This window comes from Muntiacus reevesi, chromosome 5, assembly GCF_963930625.1.
Source record: "Muntiacus reevesi chromosome 5, mMunRee1.1, whole genome shotgun sequence".
Lineage (NCBI taxonomy): Eukaryota > Metazoa > Chordata > Mammalia > Artiodactyla > Cervidae > Muntiacus > Muntiacus reevesi.
The window spans coordinates 96887821-96903435 of NC_089253.1; the positions used below are offsets into that span (position 1 = coordinate 96887821).

General features: G+C 52.2%; 1 protein-coding gene across 4 annotated transcripts in view; it reads left to right on the forward strand.

Annotated features, from left to right (window-relative positions):
• The window catches only part of GNB1 (G protein subunit beta 1), a 76966-nt gene extending 65003 nt beyond the window's left edge, over positions 1 to 11963 (forward strand). For 3 of the 4 annotated variants that reach the window (XM_065935924.1, XM_065935927.1, XM_065935925.1), the window contains 6 exons: positions 363 to 525; positions 6875 to 6941; positions 8282 to 8483; positions 9190 to 9406; positions 9944 to 10059; positions 10307 to 11963. In XM_065935924.1, coding sequence (XP_065791996.1) covers positions 363 to 525; positions 6875 to 6941; positions 8282 to 8483; positions 9190 to 9406; positions 9944 to 10050 — 756 coding nt within the window. In that variant the 3' untranslated portion in view covers positions 10051 to 10059; positions 10307 to 11963. Of the gene's footprint in view, positions 1 to 362; positions 526 to 6874; positions 6942 to 8281; positions 8484 to 9189; positions 9407 to 9943; positions 10060 to 10303 lie in introns of all 4 variants that reach the window. The other variant, XM_065935926.1, reaches the window with a different exon arrangement.
• Positions 11964 to 15615: the final 3652 nt, after the last annotated feature.

Here is a 15615-nt window from a genome sequence, read left to right on the forward strand (position 1 = left end):
GTGCCTGCCTGACTGTAATAAATCTGCATTTGGGATTCTCTGGTGGGCCAGTGGTTATGACTCCACATTTTCACTGCCAAGGGCCAGGGTTTGATCCCTGGTCAGGAAACTAATCCTAAAAGCCAAGCAGTGCAGCAGTTAAAACAAAAACTCTACATTAAATTGTTGTGCAGCACTGAATTTCTAATTAAATTTTACCTTCATTTGGCCACCCATAAAAATTATTTTTAAACTAATTTTGGCCAGTGTCTTGCTGTGTCACCTCTGGGGCAGTGACAGTTGAAGACAAGAAGCAGGATCACAGTGTCACTAGGTGATGTGTCTGACCTGCGTGCTCACATCATGTGTGTTCTGCCCTTCAGGTCCATGCCATCCCTCTGCGCTCCTCGTGGGTCATGACATGCGCTTATGCCCCTTCTGGGAACTACGTGGCCTGCGGAGGCCTGGATAACATCTGCTCCATTTACAATCTGAAAACTCGTGAAGGGAATGTACGTGTGAGTCGTGAGCTGGCTGGACACACAGGTACACATTCTCATCAATAAAGTCACAGTCATGTGTGCTGTGGCCAGGCATTAGTACTGTGCTGTGGACACTTGTCTCTTCTCAGTAGTTGTTTTATGAGATTGGCTACAGTAATGGCCGGAGATACTCTGAAAGTGAAATCAAAGACAGGCCTTGATATACTTTTACCAGTTGGAAGCCTTTTGGTTTAAGTCACTATAGTGTCTGGTTTTCAAGGATCCTGGGTACTTGGGTCACTGTGTAGTAGCTGGTGGACAATTTCTTTCCATGTTAGCATGACATAATTCATTCTCTTGAGCACTTTTCCACAATGGTTTCCTAATCTAAACATGCATGTTACACATACCTATCTCCACATGTACACACATATGCACACCCTGACTCCAAGTACACACAACTATCTCCATGTGTGCACACACATGCACCCTGACTCCATGTACATACACCTGTGTCCACTTGTGCACACACACACACGCATCCTGATTACTTACCAGCACTCATGCTGCACAGGGCAGAACATTCCTATAGGCCCAAGTCTCCTGAACAGAGCCTGCTGGAACTGTTAGATAGTGGGTTGTTTTGCCAAGTTCAATTTACCTGTGACAGTTATTATTTATTACCAAAGACATAACGTTTCTGGAAAAGAAGGTCTCACCCCAGTATTTTACTTCTCTTGCTGTATTCTTTTTCAAAACTACGCCCTCTGCTCATGTACTTCACATGCAACCAGAGAATTATCATAGTTACTGGTGTCCTTTTGACTTCTTTCAGGCAGTCTGTTAAATTTATTCTGGCTGGTTAATTGTATATCTTTAAACTTTTAAAGATACACTGCCTGTATTGCACTGATTTCTGTCCTGTGTCATTTCCTGCCTTTTGTTGGCTTTGGGGTTGCTTCCTTCTTAACTCTCTAGCTTCTTATTAAGGTGGAACCTTAGGCCTTCCTTCTTTTTCAAATTGAGCCTTTAAAGCTGTAAACTCCCCTCCAAGTGTGGCTTTAGCTATGTTGTCATTCAGTGGGAAACATTTTTAACACCATTTTGATAACATGTTGTGGTTTCTGATTAAATGCAGTTATGTTCAGAAACAGTGTTCTGTATTGGTTGAGTTTTTCTCATTTGTGGAGGTTCACTTCCTGAGGAGCAGGTGGTCTGATAAGGACACGCTGCATGTGCTCAGGAGGCCAGGCTGTGGGGCAGCAGTTCTCAGTGTGTTTGTCAGAGCAGGACTTTGACACTATTCACATTTTCTGAGTCTTTAGTTTCTAAGTTGCTGAGGTGGGATGGATTTCTCTCTTTCTTCCTTCATTCTGGAAATTTCTGCTTCTTGTATTCTGACTTCTTTCAGTGGAAGCAGTTATGTTCGTGACTGTCATTTCTTCCTGATGAACTGACCCTCTTTCTGTCTCAGAACCTCTGCTGGAAAGTGGGCTTTATCTGATGTTCTTGCAGCCATTCCAGCCTTCTTAGGCTGTTTGCATGGTGTATTTCTTCCGACTGTGTAACTGTATTTATAAACACAGTCCCTTGTCTACTGTACATGTCTCTGCCTCTCTAATTGTGTGAGCTTCGTGTCTGCTTCCTGCATTGCACATGCACTGGGGTTTGTGATGACCTCTCCTTTCCCGCCTTCTTTTGGGTTACCTGATTGTTTAGAGTAATATTTTATAGTTTTATCTGTTGGCTTTTGGTTACCTCTTTGAATTATATTTTAGGGTTTATGTAGGGATTACAGCGTACGTTCACAATTCTTAAGGAAGGTTCGGCCAGGTATGTTGTATCCATTTATGTGAAAGATAAGAATCTTGTAGCCATAAATGTCCCATTTCCTGCCCTTCCTCATCCTTTACAAAGTTTTCTTTTTCTAGGTCTTGCATCCTTGAGTGTTATAAGCCCCCAATATATTGTTACACTTTTTTCTTTAAACGTGCTTAGCCATTTGAAGAAAATTGAATAGTCTTTTACATTTACTCAAGTCTGTACCATTTCTGGTGCTCATTTCTTCCTGAAGACATGCGCTTTCTCCTGGGTGCCCTTCAGACTGAGGGGCTTGCTTTAGCAAGCTTCCTGCAGTTGGTGTGGATCTCACCAAGGAATTCTGTCTGTCCTCACCTGAAAATACTGACTATCCTTCATCTCTGAAGAATATTTTTGCTGATATATTTAATTTTGGGTTGGTATTATTTTCTTTTAGCATTTTAAAGATTTTTCTTTATTTTTCAGCTGTTTGACTGACATGCCTTGGAGTGATTTTCTTTGTTTATTGTGCTTTAACACCTTGACTTCGTAAAGTTCTGTCTTTCACTAAATTGGGGAAATTTTAGAGGTCCACTTTCTGTTCTTGGTGCTCTCTTCTTTTGTGCATTCACTTCATCTCTTAGATTCCATCTCCCGCTTCCCCAGAGCCGTCCTCTAGGGCATGTGACTTCTGTCACCTCCATGGTGTAAGACCACCCAGCAAGCCATTTAAGTCAGATGTTCACTTCAGTTCTAGAATTCATTTGCTTTTTAAAAAATAGTTCTTGTTTCTCTGCTGAGATTTCTTGTCTTTTTTTTATTTATAACAAGCATAGTTAGGATCCTTGTGAGCAGTTCCAAGAGCTGCCTTTAAAATTCTTGTCTGCCAGTTCTAGCAGTCAGTCCCTTGAGGTTGGTCTTGGTGGCTCGTTCCTCTTGAATGTAGATGACATTTTCCTGCTTGTTGGTGCATCTAGTGATTTGACTTGCATCCTGGGCTTTTGTGGCTGTTGTGTTGTGCAGACTACTCTCCTGGAATCCTGCTGTGTGGTCCTGTGGGGAGCAGCCATGCTGTGTGGGCTCAGCTGTCTTGCCTGTGTGTGGTTTGGACAGATGTGTGGGAGTTGGTGCGTGATTTTTTTTTAGGGCCTTGTATGGCTTTCTCCTTTCTAGGTTTTCTTCTTTCACTTTTTGGCTGTGGTTGCCCAGAACCCTTTACTGGATGCTCAGGAAAGTTGGCCCACAGATGTGCTGTCTGAGGTGTGGCTGCGTGGTTGTGGCTGTCACAGGAGGGGACATGCCTGCAGGCACAGCACCTGAAAAATAAGGTCCCCCAGTGCCTCCAAGTGCAGGTTCCCCTTCAGTTTGTCTGCTGCTGCTTCCAGTGTTTGTAGGAGTTTGTTTTTATATTTGTCCAGCCCTCATAGTAGTTTTCTGTGGGAAGGCTACTCCTGGGGGTGGAACTCAGCCTGGCCTGCCTGCCCCATCCTTGTGAACAGGGCTTCTGTCCAGTGAGCACCCTTCATAAGCCACTTTGCTTCCAGCATCAGCGAACTCGCAACACTTAAAAAACATTCTTACTGTTTATCAATCTCTTATATCCAGTTCAGTGTATGGACTTCCATTTTTTAATTAAATCTTTTACATTTTTTAGCACTTGTTTGCTGAAAGAAAAAATAAAACTAGTATTAGAATGCATTAGAAATTGTGTTTCCTTCATGCATTGTGAACTCTTACTTCTTGAGAGCTGAGTGGTGTGTTTTAAACATTCTACATCTTAAGGGTATTTGTAACTTTTCAGACATGATGCTTCATATCAATAAAGGTTAACGTTCGATGAGCTTCACCTAGCCTCCCTTTAGTCAGGCGAGGGTGTGAAAGATCAGTGGACTCAGCAGATTGGAGCACGTGTGGTCTGTCTCGTCTCTGTCATTCCTAACTTCATCTGAGGGCATTGGTACCCCTCATTCGGGCGTCTCAGGCCTGAGCATTAACTGAGAACTCTCTGTTAAGCTGGTGTTGGGACATTTTCTCGGAGGATCTTAGAACTCAGTTGCAATAAACCCATCTGGGTGCTATTGTCAGCAGACCCTCATCCTTAGTGGTGTCTGTAGAGTCGGGGCGGGCATCAAGCTTATGCAGCCTCGGGAAGGAGGCTCCTGTGATCAGTTTCGTGTTGTTGTTGTTTCCATGAGATACAGGGCCCACTTGGAGCAAGCCGAGGTTCCTTCTCTCGAGTTGGCCTCCCGGGCTGTGGGAGTGCTTGCGGAGCTGAGGGAGCACCTGTCAGATGGTGCTCTGTTCACCTTTCCTTCTAAGTTGTCTGTCCTGCAGAGTGCAAGGTGCCCTCTGGAAATGGCTCAGGGACTGAGCTTCCAGCCTTGAGACGGAGCATTTGTTGTTGTTGTGACTACATTACATACAGAATAACCTTTAGAGTGCTGTTTTGGCAAAAAGGCATTATTAGATCGTGTATTTGGGAAATCGGTAAGGCCCTGAAAGTGCCGCCTTCTTCCCTGAACCTCCCATCCCAGTGCAGACATGGTGTCTTCCTGGGATCACCTGGTCAGGCGTTTAGCCAGAACTTCCTTGGGGCCGTGATGGCCTGCCCCTCCTGAGGTGGCTAGCGCTTCATGTTTTTGGGCTGGGCTGGGCTGTCCTTGCTGTCCGGGGCCCCCAGCCTGTTCTTTTTCCCTTGATAGGAGCTAGCAGGCTGGACTGTAGGAGGAAAGAGGGCCTGTCTTGCTTCATTCCAGGCCTCTTCCCTCTGGGCTGTGGCCTGCTCGTCCCTGCACCAGGCCATCCCACTGCCACTTGTGGTCTCAAAGAGGCCTTGGCACACCCGCATTTGGTGCCATGTTTGTCTGACCCTCTGGGGCTCTGGAAAGGCACCAGTGCCTGGGCCAGCCACCTTTCTGCTGAGGACACACACAGGGACACACGTGCACACACAAACTGGGGAAGAGGTCCTGCTGAGGGCACACAGGCACACTCACGTGCACACACCCACACTCTAGGGAAAGGGGTTCTACTTAGGGTGCACACACATGCACAAACACACACACCCGTGAGGAAGGGGTTCTGATGAGGGCGCACACATACAGGTGCACATAAACTCATATACACCTATGAGGAAGGGATTTTTGTTAAGGGCACGCACACATACACACACGCACACAGGATGGGAAGGAGTTCTGCTGAGGGCACCTACACGCACACATCTCCACAGGCAAGGGGTTCTGGTGAGGGCACACATAGCCTGCCTGGTTCCTAAGGATCCACCAGCTGATGTGTGCTGACCTTCTGGGCCCTGAAGAGGCCAGAGCTCGTTGCCGGTGCTCGAAGGCCGTGGCCGTAACATTCAGCTGCTGGTTCTTGGGGTAGGAAACTCATGGGCTCCGTGTGACCACCACCTGCAGGAAATGGACAGAGGTCATCTTTGAGGGCGTGTTTCTTTGTGGCATTGACCTAGGAGTGCCTATGTCTGACCCTGTGTGCAATGCCGGTGGGACTGGGGTCTCCACAGTGCTGTTTCCAGTCGGCTGTGCTCACCAGTCGGACAGGGTAGTGCTGGAGGCTCCAGGACTGGATCCTGGAAGACTGGCTTGTATGAGGGTGGCAGTGTGCCAGGAAGTGAGTGCTGTTCTTGGAGAGGAGCAGCTCGGGGACCTTGGGAGGAACCCCTGGGGGAGGCTGAGGGTGGCAGCCATGTGGTCCCCGATGTCCTGTGGACATGATGTGGGCTCTAGGGAGCACTTGACCACATGTCCTTATCTAGGCACAGAACTGATATTCTGAAACTGTCGTCTCTGTTTCTTCTGTGGGAGACAGTGAGGTAATATGTTAGGTATAGGCTTTGTTTTCCCAACAGCCTTATGCTTTCCACATCAGCAGCTGTCAGTGGGCTCCTCCTCTCTTGGTGTGTATTTTGTCTTCGGTTTTACTGAGTAACACAGCATCACACGTGGCTCTGTGTGGCCTGGGAAACTTGGTAGGAGCCCGGCCGGCTGGGGTCAGGGGCTGCCCTGACACTGTCCCTGGGCCTCCCGGGTGGGGTGCTCACTCCGTACGTGCAGTCCTTAGAGTCACTTGTGCTAAGAAAACAGAGATGGTGGTGAACAGGGCTTATTCAGGAGAAATCAAATGTAGGCTCTACAGAATGGACCTTCTTTGTATTTGCCCTTCCTTATTCCAAAAGGGGATGCAGGCTGGGGCCTCTCATGCTGGTGGGGGGTGCGGAACTGAGTGACACACAGCAGTTTCCACGCTGACCACACACTTGTCCCACAGAAAACAAGTCTGCCCCCAGCCCTGCACCTCAGTCTCTTGCCCCTGCAGACCCACCATCCTGGCTCCTCCTGCCATGTCAAGGGCCGGCAGGACGTGCGTGTGCTCAGAGTGCCTCCTTCCTCCTGGTGCCCAGTCCTGTGGCTCTGCTCTTGCCCGCATTGCCTGCAGTCTGTGTGGCTTTGTTCTCTTTCCAGCACACAGGGCAGGGCCAGAGGTGGTGGACATGGCATTTCCCTCACCTTGCCTGGGCCTTCCCACTGTGGCCACTCCATTTACAAGATGTAGAGTCAGGTGCTGAGGCCATTGTTGGGTCTATTTTCCAGGTTACCTGTCCTGCTGCCGTTTTCTGGATGACAATCAGATCGTTACCAGCTCTGGAGACACCACCTGGTGAGTCCCAGTGCGCTGAACCTGTCTCACATTGCCCTCCCCGCCGCACAGCTGAGCCACAGGGAAGCCCTCAGCTAAGCCACTGTGACTGGACGTGGCCCCGGGGCTTCAGACACAGGTGCCGAGAGGCAGACCAGTTCATGGTGCTCTGTGTAGATGGGAAGGTTCAGTTTTGAACAACTAAGAACTGATTTTGAAACTAGAACTCTGTGAAACACCGGCTTGTCTCTTCCTCACAGTTCGCCTTCCTGGGCCACAGTTACTAGCCTTGGGGGGTGCGCGTCAGCCCCCCTCAGGTGAGCGCTGCCTCCCTGTGGACTCTGAGCACAGCTTCAAAGTAGCAGGTGTCATAGGAGTTTCACCTTATTGGTGAAAGACACTGAAACTCTGTGAAGTGTTCACTTGTGGCACCAAAACATATCCTCTAAAATCATCGAGAAGTTCAGTCATTTCAGGCTTAAACTGTCCCTGTGGGTTTTTCTGACTCTTTGAGGCAAGATGTGGTGGCCGAGAGCCAGCAAGCCACACGGGAGGGGCAGGTGCACCCTGGCCAGCCCTGCCTGGTGAGGTGTCCTTTGTGTGTGCGCTCACTGAAGATTTGCAGTCTGTCTTGACTGCCAGTTTGGGAAGAACCTCTGTATTAGAAGGTACTTTTGGAAGCTTTTTCACTTGGGAAGGATGTTTTTTGGACTGGGGTTGGGGGAGGTTGTCTTCCTTCCTTCCTGCTTGTCCTTCAGGCCCTAGAGAGGGGTCCCCCATGCTTGGATGTGGGGGCTGAGTTGAGCTGGTTTTCTGTGAGGCTGACAGGGGACGAGTAGCATCTGATGGCCTTGCTTCTGTGGGTGAAGCACAGAAACCGCACATGTGTCCTCACCACACTGCCGTGTCTCCCCTTTCTCTGGCCTGGAGTAGCCTCTCAAGCTGATGGTCATGGGCCCCACGCTTGGCTCTGCCCCACGGAGTGACCCAGCCTCTGGGCTCTGGCGGGCATGGAGCTGTCCAGCAGGGGCACCAACTGGAGGCCTTCTGCTGCCCCTCATGAGTCCTTGTGGGGCCCAAGTGTGCGGCCCAGTACACAAGTGTCCCCGCTGGACAGGGACTCGGCTCCCTCTTCTGCTGATGTGTGAACTGGTGTGAGAATCAGAAGCCCCGGGTGGACTCATCCATGTCATGTGTGTGCTTGGCTCTGTAACAACCCATTTGAGCAAAGTCACTACTGGATGTGGATCTGTCTTAGGTGAAGTGTGGATGCTTGCTGCAGGCCTGGGGGTTTGAGGGAGTTTGTTTGTGTATCTGGTCTTCCAAGCAAGGGGATAACCCCTGTCATTGCTCTGTCCCAGTGCCCTGTGGGACATCGAGACTGGCCAGCAGACCACCACGTTCACTGGACACACCGGGGACGTCATGAGCCTTTCGCTCGCTCCGGACACCAGACTGTTTGTCTCTGGTGCTTGTGACGCTTCAGCCAAACTCTGGGACGTGCGAGAAGGGATGTGCCGGCAAACCTTCACCGGCCACGAGTCTGACATCAACGCCATCTGTGTGAGTTGAGGTCACAGGTGTGGGTCAGGGCCCCTGGCTGGCAGTCAGCAGGTTAGAGTCCTCAGGAGCTGCAGCTGTGTCAGCCAGTTGGAAAATGTTTTCAGGGTTAGGTGTTCTCTCTTTTCTATGCAAATACAGTCGAATGGACAAAATCTCCCTGTGGGAGACTTGACTGTGATTCGCTCTGTCCCAGTGAGGCCCACATGTGTCCCACTCCCAGGGTGACCAGTGACTGACCGTGAGGCTTCCTCCCGTTGGGGGCAAATAGTCCTGTAACTGACCCTGTCAGCCCAGCCTCCGCGGGGCTCTGGGGGCACAGCAGTGGAGGGAGCCTACCCTTGTCCACGTTGCCCTGACAGGAGGGCCTGGCCATCTGAGGAGCCGGAGGTGGGGAGGGGGAGAAAGTGTCTGCTTGCTGAGTCGTCCTCCACGCAGGAAGCCTGACTCCAGTGCCTATGGGCACCCAGCCATGGGTGACAGCCACACTCCTGCTGTTCCCTTGGGACCATGGTGGTGACGGGAAGCCAACTCTTCGCCGAGGTCTGGTCCCTCCTGGTCCCTGCGCAGCATCTGCTGTTCCAGCCAGAGCCTGGTCCTAGCTGGTCTTCATCTCCTGTGCCCATAGTACCCTGCATCGGGCAGTCTGCATTTCCAGTGTGTCTTTCTGTCCGTTGGCAAACTGTCTTGGCTTGCTTGCTCTTTCCAGTTCTTCCCGAATGGCAACGCATTTGCCACCGGCTCAGACGACGCCACCTGCCGGCTGTTCGACCTCCGTGCGGACCAGGAGCTCATGACGTACTCCCATGACAACATCATCTGCGGGATCACCTCCGTCTCCTTCTCCAAGAGCGGACGCCTCCTTCTCGCAGGGTACGACGACTTCAACTGCAACGTCTGGGACGCCCTCAAGGCCGACAGGGCAGGTAGGCAGTTGCCGGGCCTCACCAGGTCTGCAGAGGGATAGGGTACACATCACCTGCGACATGTGGGCTGGCAGAGGGACAGGAGCCAGGCCCCAGCACGAGAAGCTCTTCGCAGTACCATGTGGCTCACTCAGGCAGGACCGGGCCAGCTGTGTCCTCATAGCACCCTCCCATTGTAGAGCTCCTGCTCTGGGGGGGGCTCCTCTTCCTCTCCTGCTCCCCCGAGTGCCTCCAGGTCTGCGGCCTCTGTCCTGACAGCACAGGGTGCTCTGAGATACAGCCTCAGGTCCCTCTGGAAAGATGTGGCTGATGATTCTCCAAGCACTGACCACTGACTGTCACGGGGTGCCCTGTTTTGGGGGGAGGGGGATCACTGTGCCTGTCCTAAAGGACCACCCTCTGCGTCCGTCACGAGCCCTCTGTGTTGGGATCCTTTCCTCACCACCAAGGCCTGGCAGGGACTGCAAGTGGGGGTTTCTGGGTCCACTTCAGCAAGTGGTTGGACCCCAGGCTGACCACACTGTCCTCGGTCCCCAGGGGTCTTGGCCGGGCATGACAACCGCGTGAGCTGCCTGGGGGTAACTGATGACGGGATGGCCGTGGCGACGGGGTCCTGGGACAGCTTCCTCAAAATCTGGAACTAACCCTGACAGGTAAGAGGCAGCCCACACCCTTCCCTGCTTGCAACTCCATGTTTCTTACAACATGGAGGGAGCTGTGGGTTGGAGCTCCTGGGGTCATTTGGACGTGGCTGCTCTGGGCTCTCAGGCAGGTGAGCTCTGCAGTTAGCCTGAGTACTCGCTGTGCCCCCATCCTGAGCGGGTGCAGCTACCATGCCACTCTGCACCTGGGCCAGGTGCTGCGTTTCTCTTCATGGTCTCTCAATTCTGTTTAAAGCAGCAGGTGGACGCCACAGTGACTGGAAGACCATTCCAGCCTTGGAGCGTTGCAGATAGCATTTCCCATCCACCCCTACTAACGCGGACGCCCTGCACCCCTCAGAACTTCAAAAGGGCAAGACCTTCCCCTCACTTATTGCTGAAACCAAGAGCACAATTCCCACTGAGAGAAGAATCTCTGTGCTGTAACTAAAACGAATCGTGCATTCCTTCCGGGACCATTGTCTTTGTTTTCTTTTTTTTGTTTGTTTGTTTTGAATGAATTTAAAAGGAAATACTATAATAAAAATGTTAACGAGAAGGTAAACTTGAGTGTAATTGTGAGACAGACACAACTTTTTACTAGTTTATTTGAAATATTGATCAGTAATCCTGTTTGGTGATGTTCATGCAAACCAAGTTGAGGACTTCATCTTGTAATTGACTCTGAATTCTAGATTGTGTTTGTAACAGGATTTTGCAGACATGATTCATATTTCCTTCTTAAAATACATTTCTTTCTGCTTGTAGTTAAACAGAGAAGGAGGGTCTGGTGTGGCCTCTCTCAGATTGTTAATGATGTAAATTTAGTCCCTGGTTTTTTTACTTCTTGTCTCGTGTCACATGACTGTCGTGCGCATGGTGTAGAAGGATGATGCTGAGAAGTCAAGGAACTGAGCACGCGGACAAACAGTGACCGCGTCAGGCGCCTTTCCCCTGACCCACCCTCTCCCCCCAGTTCGGTTTTAGTCTCACCCGGTCTCCTTGTGAAGTTGGAGAGAGGCCGACAGAACAGCGCGACACTACCCTGTGCCCCACCCGGCCATCACGAGCCTCCGTCCTCAAGAGCGGTGCCGTCCTGTGCGTGGAGAGTCAGTCAGTCATTTGTGTATGAAACAATGTACAAATCAATGTTTTGAAAATAATGATCTCAAACTTTCTAAGTTAAATTTTAAAAAACCTGATCGTTTGCCATATGGGGTGGGTTTGCTCTTAGAACCGCATGCTGTAGAAATGCTCACAGTGCATATAGGACTCAGTCCTTAGATGTTCTTTTTCTTTTAAGAAATAACCTCTTTGAAGTTGTGACGTCGCGCTCTGTCCACTTCGCGTCGCTCCTCTGTGCACACGCATCGCATTGGAGGCCGTGCAGTTAGCGGCTCTACACGCTCGCCTGGCGAGATGTCACTGTTTTCTTTCTTTCTTTAAAAAACAAGTCCTGTTCCAAAATCGTTGTTGGATGGGGTGGGGGGTGTACAGGGAACGGAGTCCCCGGCCTCCCTTGTGGATTCCTCACAGCCCGCCTCTCCCGGGAACCAGCCTTTGTGCTGAGGCAGACCACTTTTCTAACATGCAGATGTCCCTGGTTCCGTGCGCGTCCAGTGTTGGGCAGCAGTGCTGGGACAACGCGGGCCTCCTCCCCGCACCAGCGCCCCCGTAGCGGCAGCAGTGGCTTCTCCACCTGTGTTTGCACCATCCTGTGCGCCCTGTGCCCTGGACCCGCAGAGAGTGGGATGAGCCCCCGCCCCCGTCGGCACCTCTGTAGAGCTCTCTGCACCCTGTCCCTCACCTTTTGTATTTAATTTTAAAGTCAATGTACTGCAAGGAAGCTGGATGCAAGATAGATCCTATATTCAACTGTACTGTTATTTAAGATGTAATAAAGCAGTTTGACATGAGGGATCTTGGCGTGACTGCTCATTTGTGGGGCTGTTTCAGTGTCTGGAGGCAGTTGCTTCCCCTGCTGCCCACTCTTCTGTCCATGTCCCTTGTCCCCATCACAGTTCAGCTCAGTTCAGTCGTTCAGTCGTGTCTGACTCTGGGACCCCATGAACCGTAGCACGCCAGGCCTCCCTGTCCATCACCAACTCCCGGAGTTTACCCATGAAAAGTGGCTGGCCCTCAGATGGCCCTGCAGAGCAGTGGTGTCCTGTGAGCCCTGGCCCTTCATCCCTGGGTAGCAGTCTGTCCTTTCCTCTTCTGAGCCTGAGCCACATCCCCCCTTCCCTCCGCTCCCCAAGAATACTTAGGACCTTACTCAATAGACAATACTTCTCTTCACATCAGACCGTTTTCATCTTTGAAGAGAACTGCGTCTTAGAAGAAAGAATGAGCATCAGCCCCCCACATGTGAGAGAAAGTGCACTTCAGTGAGGAGAACCCCTCACTCCACCCTTTGCCCCCGCCACAGGATCCAGACCTGCTTCTGCTGCAGGAAACAGCTTTCCTTCAGCCCTCGGTGTTCCATAACGTTATGAAGGCTGCCTCAGTATTCCCCTGGGTCAGGTTCATAAATAAGCGCAGACTAAAAAAAAAAAAGTGAAGACTGCTCTCAGTGGGAAGCGTTCCCGCCTGAATCTCCCATTTCCAAGGATCAGGAAGACACAGGCATCAGGTCCACACCGACCCCCACCCCCAGCTTTGCCCCTGGGGAGGGATGGCTGGGACTGGCACCTTCTCGGCTTGCTTCTGCAAGGACCATGGGTGCAGTTTCTGGGTGACTGACAGCCTGAACAGTGGGTTCGCCTGGTTTCAACCTCCGCCCCCACTTCTCTCTGGAATAAATCTGTTACTTGAATGTTTTAACTGCCAACTGCCTCACAGAATGCCAGAGAGCATCTGAGGTGCTCCCTGAGCTGGCAGCCTGAGGTGGGGGAGGGAGGGTCTCCTGGGGTCAGGAAGCAAGCCTTTATTCTGGCACAGGGCACACCTGCTGCTGGCCACCTGCAGAGGGAGCAGGTGGGCACAGGAGCCTCTGCGAGGGCCAGCTCACCCAGGGATCCTCTGAGCTGGGGCGGGGGATGCTGAGACTGAGCCCTATGCTGCCTTGACACCACTGGCCCACCTCAGGAAAGTGGTCACTGAAAATGGGTGTTGGGGACGCTGAGGGCAGGCAGCCAGAGGTGTTAAGTGACACCACTGGCACTGTGCTGCCCGGAGTGAACCTTGGACTTGATGCTGGAAGCCCAGGACCCTTGGGAGGCGCAAGCACGTGGCTCCCAGGGCCTGGATGCACCTGGGAAGTGACATCCTCCTGTCCCACCTCCCCTCCAAGGCGCCTGTTCTTTCTTCCTCCAGCCTCATCCCACAACCTCCGTCCCTAGCAGTCCCTAGCCGCTCCGCTGACTCTGGAGGGCATTCCTGTATCCCCTGTGATGTCCATACTCTGCCCCGGACCCTCAGTTGCTGGACACAAACTGAGTCCTTGCAGGGAGCCTGGGATTACCTGGGCCCCCACCTTGGTTCTCAAGTGCACGCGTGGTGCCCACCCCACCCAGCACCAGCACCCACACAATTCCTGACCCTCCACGGGGAGCACATAGGGAGGTCCACCTGACCTGTGAGAGCAGGAAAAGGCTGCCCTGCCCCTGCCACTCTTGCTCCAACTCCCCCACATCTCCACCATTCCCAACTCCTGGAGTCCAGCCAAATGGAAGGGGCAGAAAATCCTGTTCTTTCACATCCTTCTGGTGTGACCTGGGGCCAGTTACTTGACCTCTGTGTGCCTGAGATTTCCTGTGAGAAAGCACCTGCTTTGAGAGGCCCTGTGAGAACCTGGCATGTCCCACACGTGTGAGGTGCTGGAGCGGCTGTCAGAGAATCCCCGCCCCCACCGCAGGCCCGTGCTGTCTGTTCCCTCTGCTAGTGCTCTTCTGGGCTCTTGGCAGGGCACGCCCCCCCCCCACACACACACACGCCCCTGCACCTGAAGGTTTGGTTCCCTGCAGTATTGTGTTCCAAGTGGGCAGTTCTGGACACTGGTCCCTGGGGAGGACTGGGAAGGGTGGGACAGGAGAGGTCAGCAACCAGGGCCTGTTGCCTGAAGGCCAGCACTGGGGGACACCCCCTGTCCACAGGGAGACCCCATGTCTCTCAGCCACTTACCCCTTCAGGTGTTTGGCAACCTCCCTCCACTCTGTCCCCCGCAGCCAGGCAGAGCTGAGGCCTACTTCCCCAAGAGCTTGGAGCAGGACCCCAAAGAGAAGTGCTGTCTCCAGACCCTGCACCCCAATCCAAATGTGCTTCCTGCCTGAGTGAGTCCAGCTCTGGGCAGGCAGCCCTGTCTGCTCCCTCTATAGCCCCACTTCCTCCATTTCCATCCCCCACCCTTGCTGTCCCCCATCTTTCCACCCTTGGAAGAGGAGGAGTCCAGGTTTGGGGTATCTAAAGCTTACATGGTAGGGGAGCCATGTTTACAGAAAAGAACACAAACATTAGAGTCCTGCAGTGTGGCACTGCGAAAGGTCACGCCCATGGCCTTTCCTGAACCCTCAGCCCCTCTGAGGTGCACCAGCATCCTTGCCCAGCCCACGTGGGCCTGACTGGCATCAATCCCCCATCCCTACACCTGCCTGCATTCCTGCTGCTCCTTCCCTCTGCCCCCTGGCCCAGCTCATTTCAGCTCAGCCCTGCTCTCAGCCCAAGCAAGATCTCCTCTAGGAACCTTCCAGAGGCCTAAAGTGCCCCTCCCTGCACTGTCCTTCTGGACCACAGGGTGTAAGCCGGAGGCTCCGAGGTCACAGGGCAGCCTCAGGGCCTGCTGGGAGAAATTGCACAACAGGTTCAGTTGAGGGAAGCCACAGCCCCATCTTCTCATCTCTGAAATGCGGAAGCGCTCCTGCCTGAGGTCCTGAGTGGACAGACCTCCATGGTCACAAACACAACACCACACAAGTTCCCTTTAGAGAAGGGAGCACAGGAAGGGTGCCTGCTGGGTGACCTTGGCTAGTTACCAGGCCAGAGCTTCCTTCTCTGCATACTCTGCTTGCTCTAGAAGGTTCCTGGGGGGCCTAGCCAAGCATTCAGTATTATTATGCTAATAATATCCAAAAAATGCAACTCAAGAGGCTTTTCTTTTCTGTGGGTGTGGCTGGGGGTCACTTTGAGGACGTGGTTGGGTTTACAAAATAACCAGATATGGGGAAGTTTGGAGCTTGAGAAATCCTCCCAAATTCCCGCCATCCTTGCCCCACTTGCCATTCACCCTTGATGACCCCATGGTCTCGTGGTCATGTAAGAGGTGTCCTTTGCTGTGCCCAGGTGTGTTCGAGGTCTCTGAATACACGGCCAGGAGTTCCCAGCCAAAGAAGATGTCAGTAGCAGGTATGGAGATGCAGAAATTTAGAGGCCAGGCTGTTGCAAAGGACGTCGTTGTCTGCACATGGCCTGGGCCAGGAGCTCTGTCCAGGAGGCCTAGTGGGAGAGGAAAAAGGTGGCTCACCCGGGCTCATTTACAGAGGCCCTGCATCATCGCATCCAGGAACCCAGCACACCACTGGGACACTTGACTCACTGCCCTGGTGGTGTCAATTCAGCAAGACTTGGGTAACC